Raw genomic sequence first — 21,569 nt, 5'->3', positions numbered from 1 at the left:
GGGCCAGGGAGTCCTGGAAGCCTGAAGGATTCTTCGCTATTACTGCACTGACCTTTGGAGAAGGACCTCAGAGCACTTTTGAAAAGCACTAATGAAACATTTGTTGGCCGCATTAGCAGGAAAACAAGGGGCCAAGCCAGCGAATTCCCAGTTTTCTTTGCTAAGCACAACAAGCAGCTGCTTTTTATTTTGCTCTGCCTGGTTCCCTGTGGGCTGTGTTTCTGCTGGGGAGACGTGGTCTGCCATGCTCCAGTCCCTGTGGGAGGGCTTCCTGCTTGGTTCCATCCCCATCTCCATCCCTCCTCACGCAGCTGGGAGGCTGCTCAGTGCCATTTGCAGGGCCACGAGTGCTCGTCTGCTCCTCACCCGCCTCCCAGCCTCTGGACATCCTATGGATGGCCTGGGAGGCAGCTGAGGAGCAGCCGAGCACTTGTGGCTCCAGGAGAGAAGCCTCGGGAGAGGAGCCGCCTAGCAATGCGTGAGGATGCGCAAACCTGGGATATTTCATGAGCAGAGCAGGTTCAATCCCCTCGTTCCCCACAGGGACAGGTCCCTGGATGGGGAGGGGAGAGGTAGAAGGTCCTTTTGGCTGCTTTCACCCCATGGTGGAGCTGGATGAAGGGATGGCAGTGGAGAGGCTAGAGCAGAGAAGCCCATCCCCATCACCTCAGCCGTGCCTCTGCCACCGGCCGCTCCTCACGGGACATTATTTTAGGGAGACAAATGGCACCGATGCCTTCACAGGTCACCCCAGGGCTGAGGAGAGAGCTGTGACTGAGCGTTCCTTCCAGCCCACGGTGATATCTTAGGGGAAATGGTCATGATTCCATTAATATCCCCTCCGGCAGCGAACACCACCCTCACAGCCGCCCTTGGCTGCGCTCCCAGCTGTGACAGGCCACGCACCGCCCGCCATCTTCCCTCCCGCGCGGGGCCCGCGCCCGCCGCCGAGGACAGGGCGCCACCTGCAGGCCGCCGGCGGCACCGCGAGGGGCGGCACCGGGGGCGGGGGCGAAGGGGGGCCGGGGGCCGGTCCTGAGGAGAAGGGGGCCCCGGGGGGGTGTTGATGTTTGGAGCAGAAGCAGGGTCCGGGGAGCCGGTGCCCTGAGGAGAAGGGGGTCCAGGGGGAGTCGGTGCTCAGAGAAGGAGGATCCGGGGGGTCGGTCCTGAGGAGAAGGGGGTCCAGAGGAGTTTGGTGCCCTGGGGAGAAAGGGGGGGTCCGGGAGGGGTCGGTACTCTGACAAGGGGGGTCCAGGGGTTTCTGGGCCCCCCAGCGTGGTGAAGGAGGGCGGGAGGGTCCATGGGGGCCGGAGGGTCCCAGACCCCCAGGGCTGAGGCGACAGGGAAGGGTCACGGATCCGAGGCTCAGGGCTGGGTGCTGAGTGCTGGATGCTGGGTGCTGAGTGTGAGTGCTGAGTGCTGGGTGCTGAGTGTGAGTGCTGAGTGCTGGGTGCTGGGTGCTGGATGCTGAGTGCTGAGTGCTGAGAGCTGAGTGCTGGGTGCTGTGCTGCTGGCTCCTGCCACCGAGCTTGGGAGCGTATCCGGCTTCACCATGAGAAAAGACGGAGTTTCATCCTGGATGGAAACACCACAAAGGCCAGCTGTTTCCGAGAGGATGCGGGGAAATGCAAACGGGCGCAAAGTAAAAATAATAAACCCCCAAATGTGCTGATGGCTTGGCCAGGGCTGGGCTGCCCGGGGCTGCAGGGGCAGTGGTGGCCCCAGGAACCAGAGAGCAGCTGCCAGTTATGACTTTATTCATTTTCACATTTAGATATAACAACAAAACTCTTAATGACAAAGGATAACAAGTACTATAGGAGGAGAGGAAAGGAAGCAGTGTTCTAACTGGTTTGATATATAACTGTGAACTTCCAGAGAGGAGACTCAACGTGAGTTATAAACACTCACATATGCTCACTGGTAGGAAAACTCACGTGCAAACACCCCCACACTCACACATAACACACTCACATACACACAGACCACGCTTTGTACTCGCACATAACCCATGTTGTAACCTACTTGCTTCAAAGGCAGCCAACTGAAACACTGAATGCTGCTGCAGCAACAACAGGTACCAGGTTAAAGTATTGCAATATAAATGAAATGTTACTTGATACACAGGTTTTTCTTCAGAGACCCACATGTATTCGCAAGTAGGGGACCCAACATATTGTTTTCAGGAGGGAGGAATGTCCTCAACACCAACATTTTGTAAGAAAAAATGAGGCTGAGCATAGAGCGGAAACAGTCATTTTAAAGGAAGGTGGTGATGATGATAAATAGCTTAGCTTCAGTGTTGAGTTCCAGTAAAAAGCCCAAACAAAACAAAACAAAACAAAACAGAGAGTGCATTGTGAACAAGCAGGCACAATTACCGAGCCCTGGGTTTTAAAAGTTGAAATACTCCCTTGTTGCTGTGGAAAGACAGAAAACACTGTTGTCTCACATCTTAAAACCAAAACAGACCAGCTTCACTTCATGCTCATGCTATCTGGAGACTGTAAAAATAAAAAGCCAGAAATAATGCAAGAGAGTGGGAAGGGTTATCAGGTTTGTACATCTAATTTTAGTATACTTTTAGAGAGCAAAAGTACAATTGTCTCAACAGCTCTCCAATATCCCACACTACAGTTCTTCATCACAGGAGTGTCTGAAGAGGAGCCAGGGTTTGCTCCTATCAAGCTGCATTGTTCATGCAACGCTGTTGACACAGATAAAATAGGATCTGATTCAACCCCCACCCATCAAGATGGTGCGAGACAGAGAAAATAAACTTCTGTGGACTTGAATGTTCAAAAATCAGATGTCACACCAGCGCTTTCCCCAGGGTGAAATAGGGGATCGTTAACAATGGCTCTAATGAAGTAACCCTTCTCCACAAAGATGCTTGTGAGCAATTTACAGCTAAACCTAGAGACAAAGTGCAGCTGTCCTGGCTGGATGGCCACACTGACAACGAGCCTGGGCGCTCGGATGCCTCTGTCCCCTTTCTGCTGAGTAATTCTTCTGCTGTCCTGCAAGCTGGGCTTTGCTAGTACGTATCTATCCCTCACATATGGACAAGGACTTGCAGCTACTTTGGAATCCTGTTTTTCAACTATTATTTTCTTTGTAGTCCTCTTTCTTGGGCCATCTCTCAGATGGGACTGTGTTTCCAGGCAGAGAACTCTTGTGGAGCACTGGAAACAAGAGAGCCTGGGCACATCATCCAGTGAGCAGCCTGAATTTAGCTCAGCCCGCCACCTTCTACCCATGTGAATGCCAGTGGAGACCTCCAGCAGCACAGGGCACTTGCAACCTTCCTTCTGCCAAGGGAACCACCAGTTCAAAAACCAGGGCAAGATGAGGGCAGAAGAATTTGGTCTGGCCTACGCCCCGTTGGCCGTCCTGCTTACTTGGCCTGGCTCTCCAGCATCTCCTGCCAGAGGATTCTTACTGAGTCACAACAATTACTTAGAGATGCTTAAATTCCTGGCAACTTCAGGGGACACCAGTAGAAGTCAGGGAATTAATTGTCACATGCGGTTTTCAATTCCACATCTTGAGCCAGTTTGGCTCAAGCTGGTCCACTTTTGTGCCTCTTTTTTGCCATGGAAATCGCAGCCATGTCATCCTGCTGACACAAAAAGGGAGGGGAACTGCGTGCTGCACAGGCTTAGAGAATCTGAATGACAGGCGTGCTTTTCCCATGTGCTAAATAAATCTCCCCATTACACTTGTGCAGAGAACTATAATTAAGACTTGGCAACATCATCCGTAAGGACTCTCAGGGCTTACGTCGGGAAACGCGCAAAACCCTCTGCTGGAAAAGAAATACAGTTTGGGAAAGCTGTACATCTGACAGGAAACACAGTTTTAAAAGTCCAAAGCCTTGGCTCTGTGACAAAGGTATGGCCTGCAAGCAGAAACTCCCTGGTGCTGAGATGCCCTGGTGCACAGAGCTCTGCCAGCCACGGGCATGTGGGAGAAGAGATGATGATAAGCTGTTCAGACAAGCCTCTTCACCCAGACTCCTGTGGCGGTGATGTAACCATGCTCTGTGGCTGAGCTCTTGGATTGGGAGCAGGATGGAAAGAAGTAGGTGGGAAGTGGTGAGGCAGCAGCACAGAAATCTAGAGAAGGGCTGTGGAGGTTCCTCAGAGCTCTGAATTCACATGGTATCTTTTAGAAACAAAAGGCCCAAGTGATGAGTTGTTTCCTCAGCAAACATGTTCCTTAATCCCCCAGAGACAGGTATGCTGGCAGCTCTGCAACAGAAACTGGAGAGGAGCTCTCTGGGCAGAGAGTGCCTCCTTCGAATCAGGGAATTTGGGCAACAGGAAAGGTCGTGGTGCAGAACTGTCCACCCAGGAGAATCAGGGCTCGAGCCTTGGCCAGGTGCTGCCGCCCATGTGCTCAGTGATGCCAACACACAGGGGGATGCAACCCAGGCACTTCATTGCTGGAGCTCTGTTCCTTCCATTGTTTCCAAAACGCTTGCAGCAGCTTGAAAATAAACATTTCACTCCCTACCCCTTTGATCCTTTTCCTCCCAGTAAACAGCCCATTTTCGCTCTGTGTTTGGAAGACAGCTGAAATTAACCCAGCTTTGCTTTAATTTCTCACTCGAGCAACAAATGATCTCAGCGCTGCTCTGGGAGAAGGGGAAGGCGAGAGCAGCAGACCTGTGAGTAACCTGCTCCCACCACAGATCATAAAACCCCTGTTTTGCACAGGGCCTGCAAAAAGAGTTGCTATTTATCTCACTGTGGGAACACTTTAGCCATCATCTGATGACCTGCTCAGCACTAGCTGTGTTGAGATGGCTAAAATAACCTTGGTGATAAGGTGGATGGGCAGGCTTCCCCCCAGCAGAGATGAGAGGGGTGTGGGTGTTGCTTGCAGAGGAGATGGAGAGGCTGGCACCTACTCAGAATGAGCAGCATGCACGAGCATTTACAAAGATCCCTTGGGATCTCTCAGTACACCTCTTTAAAATGTCCTGCTCTTGCTGCTAATACCACAAGGGATTTCTTCCTTTTGATTCTGCTCTGCAGCTCAGCAGCTGACATCATGAGGAGGGGAGGAGGAAGCAATCCAAGGAAAAACATTCAGGCTGCACACCAGGAAGAAACTTGAGACTAAAACAGATCTATTTATATCTGACCTGAAATGGGCTTTCTGAATGGGAAGCTGATCTGAGTGGAGGCTGGATGGCAGGCAGAAGGTGCCGTAGTGCTGAATACAGGCACCCACTCGCCGGCAGAACGCATCTGTCCGAGCCGCAGGGAGAAAGGAAACACGAGGAACCAGGGAGGTGCTCTCTGTAGTCCCGGCACGGGGAAGCTGTAGCTGGAGGTGCTGTATGAGCCATTGTGCTGCGGTTCCAAGGACATCAGTGTTCCCCATCCATTTGGGGTAGGTTCCCTGTTGGGTTTGGGCATAGATTGAAGGAGAAGCTCTGAGTGACCCTGATGACGTGCCTGGAAGGTAAGAGGGGACGCCTTGGCAAGCGCCTCCAGGGCCTGGTGCCATTAGTACTGCTCGGAGAAGAAAGAAGCGTGGAGAGTGGGGGGACTGGCCCCCTCTCCAGGCGGGGTGCAGCTGCCGTCCTCAGAGTGTTCTGACAGCTCCCCGTATTCACTGTTGTAAAAAGTCTGGCCTCCGACTTGGGACCCGTACGACGGTCGACATCTGCCCCGCAGGTCCGACTGTTCCCCTGTTCGACTGGGCCCTTTACTGCTGTGAGGGAGAGAGACACAGGGAATCAATCTGGGCACTCCTAGAAAGCCTCTGTCCTGCTTGGAGACATCCCAGCTTCAGGAAATCTCATCTGCTAATGCACGGGTCAGAGACAGGGTCAGGAATAGACTTATACCTCCATTTCAAAGCACAAAGCCAGGCCTTGCTCTAAATCTAAGCACAGCCTGCATGTTTTGTGAAGAATCTGCACATAACCTGGTGACAGAGTTACTTCAGCTCTTCTAGTTACCTTTGGGATACCTGCCAGATACAGGGAAGGGTTGGGGCCCCAGTGAGCAGGGAGCGACAAGAGACATTGCCTCAATTGCTTCTAGACCTGGCAGGAATAACAGAAACTGGTACAAACCAACAGCCAGGATGGGGGAAAGGAAATGAAGGAAGATGATGAAGATGATGTGGGAGGAAATTGGCAGCCCCATCTCAGCACCTACCAATACCAAGTGGCTGGCAGGAAGCCACAAGGGCAAGGGCAGGGACACATTCAAGGAAAGGTTTAAAGACAGTGTTTTCCAGGAGACAGGACACCAGGTGTAGGAGACAACAGGAACATGCCTTAGGGAAAAGAGGACAAGGACAAGAAGTAGGAGACAGCTTGATACAACAGCAGAGAAGCCACAGGTTTGTGGCTAAGAAAAAAGACAATGACCAGTCTGATCTGATGTTGGGAGGCAGAGGAGGTGAGGAAGAATCTTGGGACTGGCCTTGTCTACACATGAGCTGACATGGCTTGCTCAACAAACTGTCACCAAGACAAGGTCCCAGCCTGCTCTGGCACCAGGCAGAGATAAGCTAGACAGGTTCTCACCCACTTTCCAAGCCTGGGACAAGGACATAGCCATTCATAACATCCTCAGCCCTGGGAGTGCCAGCTCAACCTGCTGGGTTCTATATTGGCATGTGGGAAGTCCTAAGGCCTGTGCCATCCCTTCACCACCCCATCAGGGCCCTGAACCCCGTGGGTCAGGGCTGAGAGAGGGAGGGAGGTGGCAGCCACATAGTTTCTGTCCATCCCACCTGCCACTGCTTGTACAAGACACATTTCACCAGAAAATGCCAATAAACATAAACAGTTTCATTAACACCATCACTCCACTGTGCCTCATTATTTTAACAGACATATTCTTGTTGATGGGCACAGCTTAAATTTTTAAACCCTAGGAAGCAGCAGGCATGTCTGTTCTTTGTGTGTTTTGCCTCTCATTAATGAGTGCATGGACTTATCTGGCTCAGGGCCCACAGCTGAGGGCTCCAAGCAGTACAGCCTATGGGGAGACACCAAAGCTGCCTCCTGGTCTCACTGCATTTGGCAGCAGGGAGGTCTGAGTGGCTAGACTTAAGTACCTGAATCCACCTTCTTTTCTGTGTCGGTTTTCTATCCTCTCAAATTCCTCAGATGCCAGAACCATCCCACTGTCTGTCTGATTGTCCTGGAAGGAAGCAACAGGAATTATCAGTAACATCCCTGTCGACTATCAGAGCGGGAAGGGAGGAGAAATAATTCAGAAAATGAGATTGTGTGTATGTGTGATGGGGAAAAAGAGGTAGGGACACTTTACCAGCATTCTGCATCTGATTTTCTTAGGTAGCTTCCTAAAAGCAGCACATAAAAAGGTAGGATTTCTGTGTGCAGTTCAGTGTCACTTTTGGGGAAAAAAAAGAGTGCTCCCTGTCTGGAAGGTGTATTACCATCCAATGTATGAGAGGTGAGGTTTTCCTCTGAGACTAAAGGTATGACCGAAGTTTTTCCACTACAGGAGATGTAAGTGCCAGTCCAGTTCAGAGAGACCAGAGGCGTCCATACTGCACAGTGCCACGTGGGTCAAGATGCAGGGGGTGCAGGCAAGCACTCTGGGTTTACCTAGTCCTGGCTGGATTTCAGTGTGCTTAACCAGGCTATGTTCACAGATTTGAGAAGGGTGAAGAGCAGGCTCTTCTCTGAGGTCCTTTATAGTCCCCCTGTTTGCAGATCTATCCTCCCCATTTCCCACTCAGGCAGTGTGAGCTGTGCTGCAGAGAAACCCCTGTGTGCCAGGTGGAGAAAGGAATGTGCACAGGACTTGATGGACTTCACAGGAATGACACAGACAGACTAACATGAGATAGGACTGATCTTCCTTCCACAGTCTTAACAGTAAAGTTGTCAGAAAACAGCTGAACATTTCTTTGCCCCCCTCTCAACTCCACCCAGATGCTGCTCACCGGGTGTGCCTTGTACATTGTGTGTGTCATGGGAAACTCTTCAAATGTCTTTATCCTGGATGGGCACCTGATCTGATTTCCTCCCGTCAAACAACCAGGGAACGAGACACAGTTGTAGTATCTGTAGACAGAAGCACGGTGTGTTCAGTAAAGCCAGCATTCAATGTCCTAAATGAGCAGGACCTGAACCCAACATCCTCACTGTGCAGTCAAAGTATGCAGGGAGGTGGATGACCCAAATGGTGGATTTTGGGAAGGTAATGGGGTCACCTTAGGCCCCTTCATCCCATATTACTTCTGCTGTGGGGGAGCACCCAGACTTCCCAATTGAATCAGGCCCTAATGACCTCTCCACCTGAGGTAAGCAGAAAATCATCATATAGATCCCAGGCATCACATTATCACAGCTCTCCAGAGAGAAGAGGCTTAGGCCTTGTTGTTTGAGTTTGTTAGCAACAAGTAAGGATGAAACTCCTTACATGGTCCTTTGGCAGCATAGCTGGAGTCAGAAGAAGGAATGTCATAGGCTTACACATTAAGGGCTCTTTCTCATTATCAAAATCAAGTCATTTTGCTTTTATAAGCAAGATGCTATGGCCTAAATGCTTGGATCACATCTTATCACCTGGGATTTTTCCAGCATCTGGGTTCTCCCTCTATCCTTCAGGGCTCCTTACAGCTCAGGCTGCTGGCTGCCTGCTGGGCATTCTCTACCCTTTTCAGAGGGAATTCACCTTGCTGCTAGGCTGTGGCAGCGTATCCTCATGTCGAAGTCCTCTTCATCTGAGTTTTGCTGGGCAGAGGAAGGCACCTGGGAGAACCCATCATCTTCTGAGCTGTGAGAGTCGTTCAGTGGGATGTAATCCTTCCCTTCCTGGTAGGAAAAACAGTGAGTGGCCTTGCAAGAAGGGGAAGGCTTTCCCACAAGAAAGAGTTTCACAAGCAGAAACTGTCAGAGCTGGGAAGGAAAATTTCTGGTTTGTGTATTTTCTTCCTCTGGGACAAAATATCTGGCTGGAGATTTCTGTGCCCTTTGCATAAGTAGCTGTGAATGATGCATGGAGGTGTGTGAGCAGGAAAACAACGTAATCCCACAGTTCTCTGCCTTACATGGACAGAGCATTGTGCTCCAGGGCAACTGTGGCTTAGTCACTGTGGCTTAGTCATGCATGTGAGGGGAACTAGTGCTGAAAGGTTAAAGTCAGGGACGTCAGGATGAGACAGTACTCAAGCATTTAGCTATCAGCTTCTGAAAGGGAACGTCAAGAAAAAGTTAAAAGAGCTGTAAGATCATCGTAGTTAGATGTCCTGTTGAGCTACTGCATGGAAGTGATTAGTAACAGTTTCAAAGAAAACTGTATAGCTGGCTGCTGTAACGTAACAGTTGTTTTGTTCACATGGCCCTGACATTTCAATCTGAGGGCAGAGTTTCAGAAACCCTGGTCAAGTTCTGGTTTTCATTATGCAGGCGTGTGGGAAGCAGAAGTACCAGGGCCTTGACTCAGCTGAAGAATTTCAAATAATCATCTGGGGATTAGGACGGAAATACTGGAATGACGACTAAGAGGGCATCCACCCTGCAAGGAGTGGAGTTATATGAGGATGCAGCTAGAGGGCTGTCACAGAAATGAGTTCTCCAACAGCTCTGGGAAACAGATCTCTGATCCAGGTATCCCTGTGTTATTGGTGGCCTATGCAAAGATACTGCATTGACCACAGAATCAGCAGAGGGCACAGCGAGAGAGATAGAAATGGGAGAAGAAAGAGCTGTCCGAAGCTGAGCAGGGACACAGAGAGGTTTTCACCTGCTGGACGTTTTCCTGAAGAAGGTTCCCCAGTATCTCCACTAGGTCGGAGAAAGTCGGTCTCTCCTTGGGATCACCGTGCCAGCAGCTCAGCATTATACGGTAGCTGCCAAGAAGAGATGCTGGTTTTATGCAACAGAAACCCCCTCCTACCTCTCTCCACAGGTCCTACCCACATAGTTCCCACAATAGCTTCACTGTGAGGGAAAGCTTGGCACCCCCCAGCACGCTGGCCAGGTGGACTTGCTGGAAGGGTGTTGGTTTGTTATGCACTGAATATAAGAGGGCACGAGGAGCTGATTCAGGCACCTCTGGTACCCTTTGGAGCAGAAAAGCACATTGCCCACTTACAGACCCATCCCAGCACACAAAGGTACCTAGAGAGCTCCAATCCTAACCTATCTGGCTTGCTCTCCAGGCAGCTGACTGGAGTGAAGGATGTGTTGGCCCATTCCCCACTCTGTCTGAAAGGTCTGCATCCCACAGAGGGGCTTGTCTTGCCCTAGGCTGGGATCTGGAAGGTTTCTGCCTTTGCACAGAGGGCTCTGCTCTGACCAGTGTGGGATCCATGAGGTTTCTGACTCACATTTCTGCCGTGGCGTACTCTGGGGCTCTCATCCTGGTACCGTCTTTGAGCCTCTGGCAGAACTCCTCGTTGATCTGGACTCCAGGATATGGAGATGCCCCTAAAGAAAGTTCAGAGAAGGGTGGGAACATGAAATGTACCCTCAGAAACCAGTCCTTCTGAGACTGCCCTTCCTGCCAAAATACCGGGAGATGTGGTCATTTCTCATACACAGCCCAAGTTCTTGGTGCTGCCCAAATCAGGCTTCTCTGTCTCGGCATGCAGAGGCCACCTCTGAACGCCTGCATTCCCATCACTCTGTTCATAGGTGGATATGGCCTCCATATTTTTTTTGCCTACATTGGTGTCACTTCCCATAAGTCCTTAGATGTGCTTCAGAATGTCAAGGCCTCCTGCACAGACTCACCCACCAAACTACTACGTGTGTAGAGATGTTTCCCTCAGCAGCATGATATCCTCATTACCACTCACCTAGTGAGAAGATTTCCCAGAGGAGGACCCCAAAGGACCAGACATCACTCTGTGTAGTGTAAACCTTGTCAAAGATGCTTTCTGGAGCCATCCACTTCAGTGGGAGACGGGCCTGCAGGAGGAAGAAGCAAGGCACAAGCATTTAGTCAGGCACGTGAAGTAGGACAGCCCTTCTTGTTGCAAAGGGATGAAAGGGATGAAAGGGATGAAAGGAAATCAGAACTGATAGCCCTGCTCCTCTCTCCGTGGAGGGATGGAGGTTTGGTTAGGTCAGAGAGGGATGGAGACACTGGTGGAGGAGGACAGGACATTTGTCATTGGGCAAATGGCTTCTGGTCCCAGCCATGCAAGTGGTTCCACTCCTCCTTTCTCATCTTTTTGTCAAGGGGGCCTAATCTGTTGAGGGTTTGAGAAGATGGCACTCACACTGCCTTTCCTGACATAGTCAGGGTCCTTGTAGATGTCCCGGGCCAGGCCGAAGTCACAGATCTTTACCACGTTGTTCTCTGACAGCAGGATATTGCGAGCTGCCAGGTCTCTGTGGATGCACTGAGGGCACACAAAGAGGATGGGGCAAAATCAGAGGGATAGGAACAACAATCAGAAAGTGCAGAGCACCTCCCTCCCCCCTGTGAGCCTGAGCTGTAATGGGGAAATGGAGGAAGTGGGCAGGAGCTAAAGATAAAAATTTCAGAAGGGGATGGTTAAGGAGAGGTTGAAATACAGGACTAATTTCCCGTCTTTGTGTACACATGACTACCTCAGATTTCTTGAGAAGTGAGAGGTAGATCACGGAATCTCTCCGTGTGTCACCTGTAAAGCAGCTGTAAGCAGGTCTTCTCTCATCATGCATGCACAAAAGATCAGGTGAGCAAAGAAAAGGGTGAACTCACCTTTCGAGATGCCAGGAACTCCATGCCACGTGCTACCTGGAAGCTGTAGCAAATCAGGTCTTCCATTGTCAAGGGACTTTGCCACAAGTCATCCACTATCCAGGAGTACAAGAAAATGATTAGACAGTGAGCAATCTGTTGTCCTGCTTGCCTCTCTCCAGGACTCATGGGGTATAGCCAGTCTCTCAGTGAGATACAGCTAGTTCTCAGTGGTAACTGGAGTAATCAGCTCCCCTCTAAGATTTTCTGCTTAGGTGGCAGGAGACACATGGCAGGAACCTGCTCAAGTGTGAGGAGAATGAGTCCAGCCTCCAGCACATGTCAGTCAGACAGAGTTGTGGGGAACAGGACTGGAACAGACTTTGAAGGTCAGTTCATCATTCCCGTCCTAGGGAGGACCCACTGAGATCCCCCTCAATTCTCCTTTCTTTAGGCTAAAAAACCCCAAAGGAATTTAATCCTCTCTTCTGGGTTTATAGAGTCTATTACAAGAGACAAGAGATGATGTCACAGCCCTGTTCAGGGAATGGCCGTGCAACAGTGATCAGCTCCAAGGCTGAGTCCCAGCTCCCCACTGATATTCCCTACCCTTCACCCAAACTAGCCAAGTCTGGCATTTTTTTGGTGGCCCAGGTGAGGAGCTGCTGCCAAGGCTGGAGCATTACCTTCCTGGATGGGGTGTGCTGTCTGGCTCTTGTGCATGAGGAAGCGGTGGAAGATGGCGCTGTCGCTGGTCCCGGAGCGGCTCCTCCTGTCTGCTCTCACGGCCTCCACGATGGACTGCACCTGGATACGCAGCCTGGGAGACTTCTCCTGGCAAGGGGACCACATCAAAACCCTCAGCAGGCAACACACATTGTAACCCCTGCACCCACGCTCTGCACAGTCTTTTCCTGTTCTTAAATCAATCTTCCATTGCAGAAAGGACAGAGGGTGTCTTTGTCACACTGTCAGATCATGCATCAGGCTGCACATCTTCCTTCCCTAGACATGGGATAGGTCCCTAGGGGCAAAGGAAGCTACTTACCCTGTAAGGACTGAATCCTTCCCTCTTGGTCCGCAGGTAGTTGGAGAGGTTGCCATATTTGCAGAACTCAACAATAACCATGAGTGGACCTGGTGAGAAGACACCAAGGGTCAGGGCAAGAGGTAAGGGCTTGAGCTGGTCAGAATTTACCCCCACTCATGTTATGTGCAGTCCCACCGAGCTGTGACATCTGTCCTAAGTGCACACAAACACACTGATAACCTCCTCACACGTCCCTGTGATCACACTTGTGGCCAGCAAAAAGGGCACGGGACAAGCACTTATCTCTGGGAGCAGGCACAGCCTGTTGCCCTGGGATACTTACCATTGGGTTTGGTACAGGCACCCAGCAAATTCACCACGTTGAGGTGATTCCCAATGTGAATGAGGATCTTCAGCTCTGACATCAGTGCCTTGTGCTCGCTCGCGGTAGCTCCCTCTGGAAACACACAGACCATGTTATGATGCCTCCTCACAGCTTTTCACTCCCCCTCACCACCCTCCTCTTAGCAGCATGTTAATATGAGTCTTGCTGAGGAGGCTGTGCCCTCAGAGCCTCGGTACATTTTGTTACTGTGTGTTCCTACATGAAATGTCAAGCCTTGTCTGGAGATCCCAGGATCCCTGCTGTAACATGTACCATGCTCTCTGCAGGTGCAGGGACCCAGGGCAAAGGACAACACAATCTGTGCCCAACAGATTTTTCCTTGTGATAGCTATGCAGTGAAAAAGATCACTTGAGGCTTACATACAGATGCACCCGTTTGAATCTCTGCCCTTTCAGCCTCCAAACAGAAATAACGAGCCATAAAACAATTAGGAACAAAAGACATCTGATTCTTTTTATCACAATTGAAGATAGGAGCTGTCTCAACTCAAACTCGGATATCTTTTTATGATTCCAATAGCAAGCACAGTGTCATGCCCCTGCCATCTCTCTGTACTTCATCTTCTCTCAAGCGCCAAATTCACATCAATTCTTGACCCTCTGTTTTACCCTCAGGGTGTGTTCTCTGGTTTTGTGTGCCTTTTCATACTTCTCACTTCCCCATATGCATTTTGTCTTAGTTGAGAGTTTGTAAATTTAGCCTGAGATACAGAAGCATCCTCTTGAGCTGCAGCTGATGGGCCAGGTGAGAGCCATGCCTCAAAGGACTGTAAAGCAATCTTGCATGACAGGCTTCCCCCTGCATTGCTGTGCAGAGCATCTGTACACTTGCAGTGGTAAGTAGTGCGCAGATGAGCCATGACTTGGTTTCCACATACAGGACACTTTTGGCCAGAGACTGCCTCAGTGTTTCGTTTGGTGCCAAATTACAGAATAATGTTTTGGATGCCTGATTGAAAGAACAGCTATAAAATCTTAAAATCTCACTATGGATTGACCAGGCTTTGGGTGCAAAGCCAATTTAGCCCTCAGAGCTGGGTAAGAGCTGCAACCTCCTTCCTTACCCAGCTCTGAATCTGTCCCATAAACACAAAATACAGGCACATTTGGAAGAAGGCAATTGGGAGCAACACTTCCTTTAGTGACCTGCCAAAGAGGGGCTTCAGATCTCTGTTTGTCCTTTGAGACAGATTTCATTCTTTGCCTTTGAAGACAGCTAAATTTCCTTGAAAGCTGAGTTCCTGAAGTCTCTACTGTCTGTACTGCCACTTGCCTCCCAGTGCAGCTGAATGGGGACAAAGCATCCATGAGAGGATGACAAGAGCATCAACTGTGTTGAGGCCAAGAAGCCATTAATTAAGACAGGCATTTGCAGAGTGGACATTTCCTGGCAGGTGCTTCATTCGTTGCTGTCTACACACACTACATGTTTTACTTCACTGTCCACATACCTTTCAGCATTTTGACTGCTACGGTCTCACAGCTGTTACTTTTATTGATCCCAAATGCTGATGCTTCCACCACCTTCCCGAAGGCACCGTGACCCAGGACTTTACCTATGGACAAGGAAAGAGGCAGTGTGAAGAAAGGCAGGTGCAGAACAGGCAGAATAGAATGAAAGAAAACAAAAATCCCAACAGGAAACCATGGGAAGAAGAAAGAAAAAAATATCATAAAGGAAAAGGAAGGAATGGAACATGTGCCCTTTCAGGTGGCTGCTTGCTGTGATGATGGGAGGAACTGAGACAGAGCTGGCATGGACAAAGCAGAGGAAGGAAATGGCCCTGCAGAAGTGAGGGGCTGTTTGTTGCCCTCAAGCAACAAGTTGTTGTGTGTGGGAAAGGTAAACATGACCCCTTGCAGCAGAGCAGCCAGGGCTAATGTCACTGCTCTGTGCCTCAAAGGTAGTCTGCTGCTCTTTAAACCCTGCCAGACAGAGAACAGGGAGTGCAGGTGGGTGTCTCAGCACGAGGACAATAAAGGATGCGGTCCTGGTGCCAAACTCGGGTACCTGCTGTGAACTGGACTGCTCTGTCCAGACTGCCACTTGGAGAATATGGGGATGTGTTTTAAAGCATGCCCCGGGGTCTTCTGGTCTCAGAGACGCCTGTGTGGGTACTTTGAAAGAGTCTGGGCTTACAGCTGGCTCAGACCTGTCCGTAGTCAGAGCCAAAGAGATTTCCCAGGCACAGCTGGGCTTTAGGGACAGTCTGGGGAAGAAGATGGGAAGCCTGAGGCAGAGAGAAAGCATTAAATGCACAGAAGTATGTAAGAAACCTGGAGGGTGAGTTTGAAGGGCTGGTGGGAAGTCCTGACCACAGCATGCAGTGGCAGGGAGGGGTCTGGCTCACCCAGGCGCAGGCGATCTCGTGGGAACTCCCACTTGCTGGAATCATAGGGCAGGTACTCGCACTGCTCCTCCAAGGGCACCTCGCCGGGGTCCATGATGATGGAGAGGTAGCCTGTCTTGATGTCTGCGTGGGCAGGCTGCAGGAATTAGCCAACACAAAGGGTGAGGAGGTGCCCTCCCTGCCCTGGGTGCTGAATCCCAGAGGGGATTTGTATTCTTTGCCTGCCTTAACTTGCTACCCCCTAGCAAAGGCCATTCCCTGTCACCTCCTTTACCACTGTCCTTATGCACCCTGTCCTTGGCAGTGAGAGCACTTGAAGATTCACTCAGTGACCTTCTTTTTCTTAGTGGGTGATGTCATGCAGCTCCACATCACCGCAGTGGTGTTGCCCCAAGCCCTGCTATGTCACCTTCCCTGCCTGGCACAGAGACAGTCACGTACCCTTTTGATGTTGCAGAAGATGAGAATAAGGAGGATCCAGAAGAATACAGCAATAACACCAGTCCCAATCAGGATGACAATCTCCACATTGGTCCTGTCATCAGAGCCTGTGGAGTGGGAGGGAAATTGTAGCTTCAGAGATTCCCACTCTGTGACCCAGCTCAGCCATCCGTTGTGGCCTGCATCAGGTGACTGGGGATGTGCTTGCCTGAGCTAAACATGCTCTAGACTACAGAGTAGAGCACCATGCCACCAGCAAGGCCAAGGGGCTTTCACTGCCTCCCATTGTCACAGGGAAGAGGTGTGGGACCTTGCCCACAACTCTTACTCTGTCCCTTCATCCCCAGGGGAGTTGTGGCTGCTGGTACCTTCCACAGAGACGCTGGCTGAGGAGTTCACACAGCCCTTGGCATTGCAGACGCTGCACAGGTAGAGCCCAGCATCCTCCTCTCTCACCCTCTGAATGCTCAGCCTCTGGTTGAAGTCCGCCAGGTCAATCCCTGTAAGGCACAGAGAGTTGTGGTGGTCACTCACAGGGAGGGAAGATTAGTGTACTAGACTCACTCAGGCTCAAAATCAGGCTCCTGTTTTTTGGCTGATTCATTTTAGATGTCAGAATGAAATCACACCAGCTGGTAGAGGCTCTTCTATGGCCTGATGGCCTCAGAAATACCCTATAGGGGCTTTCGCCAGGCAAGGTATGGAGGGGACAAATCCCACACCAAGCATGCTGGATAGGGACAGTGCCCAGGCAGTTCAGCTGCTGTGTCAAGTTCTGCTTCAGCTTCAGGATCTGTCCTTTTCCCTATGCAACGTGCCTGGATCCTTCCCAGGTTCCTTCTATGAGATCTGGGTTGCTCTCTGCTTAAGCAGAGATGCCAGGCACTGGGCTGAGAGTAACAACATGAATGATTTATCTCTCTCTGCTCTCCAGCTGCACGTGCACATGCACAGACAGTACTGAGCCAGGCCCTGGGGCATAGACTTGGCCAGTGAGACTGCATCAAACTGGGACAGAATTTGATTAAAACAAGAGTCTGGCCAATTCAGAGAACGAGTGCCTTTGCCTGGGCACAGCAACTCCCAGAACTCAGCAGTGTTCAGATCTCCAACAGCTGAACACTATGCCCTGCCTTTGATTCATCCCCAGCCCACTGTACCTGACACTTCTTCCACCAGTTTCTCGTCTTTGTACCAGCTGATTGCAGGAATGTGGTTGCCGTCCACCTTACAGCGCATCTCTATGGAGTCGCTGACGTTCACCCAAATGTCTGTCAGGTTCTGCTTGAGGCGGGGGATCTCCAGGGCTGGAGGAGCAGCACAAAGAGGAGGAGGGGAAAACGGGAAACTGATTGATCAAAAGAATATCTGTGTTCCTGGGGGGCTTTGGGTCTCGGACCCCTGCTGAAGGGTGTCTTGAGAACCCAGGTGCCCTGCCTTTGCCACCTTGAGTTTAGCTTGCTTGTGTGGCTTCCCCTGGGGATGGACTGGGAAGCTCATGGCAGCAAGAGCGCCAGCTCTCCTCTGTCACTCCCACCAGCCCTGTGGACCCTCACCCTGCACAGAGATGTATTTCTTGTGGCAGTGTTTCTCCCGGGTCTTCCTGTTCTGCACCTCACACACGTAGTCTCCCTCCTCATTCAGGGAGATGTTGGGAATGGTGAGCAGCAAAGTGGCATCATTGGAGTGGGGCTGAAAGCGCAGTTCCCCCTGCATCTTGGTGGCATAGTGGTGGACATTCTTACAGTCCAGCACAAGGGGATTGCCCTCTTCATCGTGGAGCTTGGAGAGGTTCAGCCGATACCACTGCAGGTTCTCATAGGTGTAGTTGTCTGCATTGCAGCTCAGCTGTAGGTCCTGCCCCTCTATGGGCTCTTCTGAGGGCTGGGACTCAATCTCGAACCCGTCTGGAATGGCTTTCAGGAAGGAAATGAACATGTGAATGAGTTTTCATGGCTGAGCTGCCAGACACAATGAAACTGGCTCCTTGGGCTCAGCTCTCTGAGATCCGCCTGTCCTCAGGGTAAACAAAACCACTGCAGAGTAGAACTGTGACATGCAAACTGCTGGCAAGCACAGCTTAAGCCCAGCGAGTGTTATGGGATATTCTGAAGTCCCTGGGTCAGATTAAGATGGGGTCACAAAAGAAGCAAGCCGGGGAGGTCTCAGTTGGGCTGTTACTGCTCTCAGCTCAGCTGCACCCTTTTGGTTTGCACACATGCCTGCTTTTACATGTGCAGACAGTGACACAGCAGCCTGGACAGCTGCACGTGTGGAGATTCCTGGAGCAGCCACTGAAGATGTGCACCTGGCTCCACAACAGCTGGTGGATCTGACAGCACAGGCACTACCACGAGGGCCATGAGCCCAGCCTTCTGGGGTCTGTCCATAAGATAAGTCTCTGCTGTGCCCTTGCTGGACTCCCTGTCCCAATGGACAGGGACAGACTCCTGCCAGTACGGGGTACTGCTGACAGGAGGCTTATCAGCCCCATATGGGCCATGACTCCAGCCCACACTGCTGGGCTCTGGCTTCTACGAACTCATCTTCCTCCCATCACCAAACTCCCGTGGGGACTCTGCCAGGGCTTCAGGCCAGCGGGACGTGGCCTGGGAATGGGTCGGGTGGTGCCACTAGAGGATGCTCTTGGACCAGGCACATCCCCAGACCAGGGAGCTGCCTGGGCCTGAGCCAGAAGTCTATCCCCAGCCCAGGACCTGCCCAGAACCTGACAGGGCTGCTCCAGGACCTAGGCACAGGCAGCCCCGGCTCGCCCCCAGGTCTGCCTGCCAAACTCTGCCTGCCAAACTCTGCCTGTGCTATCTGCTGCCAGCCCTGCTTTCCTTCTGGCTTCCCAGTCACTGTTGAAGGTCCTAACTGCGAAGGGCAGGACCCAGCAGCTCTAGGGACCTGCCTTTTCCCAGCAGAGAGCTCGGCTGGTGCAGGGAGAGGGGAGGTTTGCAGTACTCACTGGTCACGTAGAAGTAGATGAGCCGCTCGTCTCGACCCACTTTATTAGAGGCAATACACTTGTACATGGCTGAGTTGTTGGCCTCCTGGATGGCCAGTTTGCTGACTGTCTGGTGGGGGAAGAGAGCGTAAGGAGGAATTAGGAAGAGCAAGGGAGAAGAGAAGTAGGATCACTGCTGCTCTCTGTCAGGCAGCAAAGCCCACAGCAAGCCTAGCTCCAGGCAGCAGCTACACCTGGGAAAGGGTTATGCAAAAATAGCCCCTTATTCAATAGCCCTTTGTGCATTTCAAGCCTAAAAGTTGGCTCTAGCAACAACAACATGATTTTATTCCCAAACTCTTCTCCTTTTTATAGAGCCCAGTCAGCATAGATGCCTCACCATGGAAGCAAAGTTCTTGCTGAGCCCCTCGGGTCACCATGGGGACAGATACAGCCCCCCTTGCTGTGCTCAGCAAGGGGGACAGTAACATGATGCAGGTCTGAGGGGATGGCTAAGCTCCTGCCAAGCTTTATGAGGAGAAAGGGAAAGGACACCAGGGCTCTGATTCCCTGAGCCCCCTGCAGTTAAGTGACTACTTAGTGTCCTGTAGGTTCAGTGGAATTTACAGGTACTTACAGGCCTGCCAGCACTCCTTTTATCCATAAGGAGAAATCAAACCTATGAAAGCATCCCAGCTCTCACCAATTCAGGAAGGACAGTCATTTTCTTGCTTTAAATTTCAAGTGTACATAGACACAGTCCTAAAAGCTTCCTCTTCCATCTTTCTAGCAAGACATGACTGAGATTGGGCAAACAGCCAGGCTGCCATCCTGGGAGCATGGACCCAGGAGATGCCGCTTCCAAATAAGCCAGGAAAAGCAGCTGGGGAATAAGGCTGCTCTCCTCCTCCTGCTGGCTCACATTGTACATGTGTGAGCTGCTGAATGTGTTACAAGCACTCCCCTTAGAGGAGACCTGCAGTTTGAAGCTCCAGTTTAAATGACAAGTTAATCACACGCAGAAATCCCTCTAATGAGACAATGTCTAAAATGCAAAAATAATGTGTTCCTACTTCGCCTTACAAAGGGAAACTACTTTGCCTTTACTATTCATCCCACAGACTTGGGGAAGCATTTCCGTTGTAAGTGGCAATGCATTAGCTTGGGTTAACCAGAAGGAACAGTCATTCATTCAGGGCCTACTCAATGCAGCTGAAGTGACCTTATTACTAGTACTTTTGTGCATTGCCTTTTCCGTTTCTTGGGGTTATTCAGTACAGCTGAAGTGACCCTATTGCTGGCACTTTCGTGTGCTGCCTTTCCTGTTTCTTGGGCATTTTCCTTCTAATCCGCAGTGTCACGTAGGAGCTGGGGTTTCTGGATCTGACATCATCCTGCTGCCTGCAGTGCATGGTTGTGCCCTGCATACCCTGTGGTTCGTTCTGGCCTTACCAGACAGAATAAAACCCAGGAGGATGGTAAAAGAAGACAGGCAGAAAGGAACAGAGGGAGTGAAAGCAGATTTGAGAACATAGCATCCCACTCTTTTCTCCTAAAGGTCTTGCACATCCCTGGGATGCACAACCTAGTTTGAAGCTCCTGGACAATTACAACCAAACAGATGGAATGAGAGGGACACAGCTGAGGAATAGGAGGGAGAGAATGAGGAAAATAGGGAAAGATCAAAAAAGACCAAGATGAGTGTCACAACTGGAGAGGGACACAAGGGCTTCTCACTCAGGAGCTCCCACCACCCGTGCTTTCCTCCCTGGGGGACACCAACTGCTGCCTCTCCCTTCAGTTGCCCTGGGAGGAGAAGCATCTGCTCTTGCCACTCTTTTGGCAGAGTGATGAACTCCCAGCCAGGCCAGGGGACGGGAAGTGCCTTTAGAGGTGTGTAGGAAAACAGGAAGTGACTTTCGGAAACAGGGGCCCATTTGTTTGTTCTGCATCCCCCTGTGAGCGGCTGGTGCCCGACACCAGCGGGAACAGGAACCCCGTCACGGCGCAGACCTGACACTCACGGCTACCAGAGAGGCAGAAAGAAACAGGCAGCAAGCAGGTCACACACTACACACTGCAATGAGGGAGAGAGGTTCCTTCCAGAAAGGAAATGCTGTGATGGAGAAGTGGGCTCTGTGGGGCACACGTGCTCTCACTCACAAACCTGCAGTGGAGGGATGCCACCATCTCCATACCACCCTGACCCCCCTGGGTTAGGGACAGCTGGATGAAATGCCCCACCAGACACATGCACATTCCCAGGGCCAGGGATTTCCTGGCCAGTTTGTGACTCCTGCTTTCCTGCCCAGGCTGCTCTGCAGGGTTTGGCTCTACAAGATCAGCCTGTGCTCAGAAATGGCCAAGGGAGCCCTCATAGCACACGTCCCTCATGCCCTCCCTAGCTGGATGCCCTGTGTTCAACAGCAATCCATGTAACCCCTCCTGTGCAGCCAGCCCTGGTGGGAGCCTCTCTGGTCACAGGGTAATTTGTCAGAGATGACAGCTCTCCCTCTACCTGGGGCTGCCTGATACTGCAGAGCCCCAGGGCTGGGAATGGCTGCTGATGGTTCATTTCAGAAGCAGAGGTGTGAAGCTCTCCCCAAATCTGTCTCTGCCAGGCTCCTTTCCAGCCTGCTTTTGCTGGATGATGGCAAAGGATCTCTGTGCCTGTCTCCAGCTCCCTGCCCCAGGATGGGTTTGAGATACA

At 51.2% G+C, this 21,569-nt stretch overlaps 1 protein-coding gene and 1 long non-coding RNA gene across 4 annotated transcripts in view; one reads left to right on the top strand and one right to left on the bottom strand.

Annotated features, from left to right (window-relative positions):
* Positions 1–1,425: 1,425 nt before the first annotated feature.
* Positions 1,426–21,569, bottom strand: part of FLT4 (fms related tyrosine kinase 4) — a 57,811-nt gene continuing 37,667 nt past the window's right edge. Inside the window, exons 12-30 of one of the 3 annotated variants that reach the window (XM_017827998.1) lie at positions 18,881–18,989; positions 17,466–17,825; positions 17,070–17,216; positions 16,278–16,409; positions 15,910–16,016; positions 15,469–15,604; positions 14,569–14,673; positions 13,055–13,168; positions 12,730–12,818; positions 12,368–12,515; positions 11,703–11,797; positions 11,236–11,358; positions 10,810–10,921; positions 10,339–10,438; positions 9,753–9,858; positions 8,682–8,821; positions 7,948–8,068; positions 7,090–7,175; positions 1,426–5,724 (exon numbers count right to left, since the gene is read on the bottom strand). In XM_017827998.1, the coding sequence (XP_017683487.1) occupies positions 5,520–5,724; positions 7,090–7,175; positions 7,948–8,068; positions 8,682–8,821; positions 9,753–9,858; positions 10,339–10,438; positions 10,810–10,921; positions 11,236–11,358; positions 11,703–11,797; positions 12,368–12,515; positions 12,730–12,818; positions 13,055–13,168; positions 14,569–14,673; positions 15,469–15,604; positions 15,910–16,016; positions 16,278–16,409; positions 17,070–17,216; positions 17,466–17,825; positions 18,881–18,989 (2,535 nt within the window). In that variant the 3' untranslated portion in view covers positions 1,426–5,519. Of the gene's footprint in view, positions 5,728–7,089; positions 7,176–7,947; positions 8,069–8,681; positions 8,822–9,752; positions 9,859–10,338; positions 10,439–10,809; positions 10,922–11,235; positions 11,359–11,702; positions 11,798–12,367; positions 12,516–12,729; positions 12,819–13,054; positions 13,169–14,568; positions 14,674–15,468; positions 15,605–15,909; positions 16,017–16,277; positions 16,410–17,069; positions 17,217–17,465; positions 17,826–18,880; positions 18,990–21,569 lie in introns of all 3 variants that reach the window. The other 2 variants (XM_017827997.1, XM_017827999.1) reach the window with 2 other exon arrangements.
* Positions 12,226–21,569, top strand: part of LOC108503734 — a 15,711-nt gene continuing 6,367 nt past the window's right edge. Inside the window, exons 1-2 of the long non-coding RNA XR_001876904.1 lie at positions 12,226–12,335; positions 12,766–12,851. This is a non-coding gene — a long non-coding RNA (uncharacterized LOC108503734). The remainder of the gene's footprint in view (positions 12,336–12,765; positions 12,852–21,569) is intronic.

Source organism: Lepidothrix coronata, unplaced genomic scaffold (genome assembly GCF_001604755.1).
Source record: "Lepidothrix coronata isolate B3197 unplaced genomic scaffold, Lepidothrix_coronata-1.0 Scaffold144, whole genome shotgun sequence".
Taxonomy (NCBI): Eukaryota; Metazoa; Chordata; class Aves; order Passeriformes; family Pipridae; genus Lepidothrix; species Lepidothrix coronata.
Note: the sequence above shows the minus strand (reverse complement) of the source record. Positions and strands in the feature narration are given on the sequence as shown.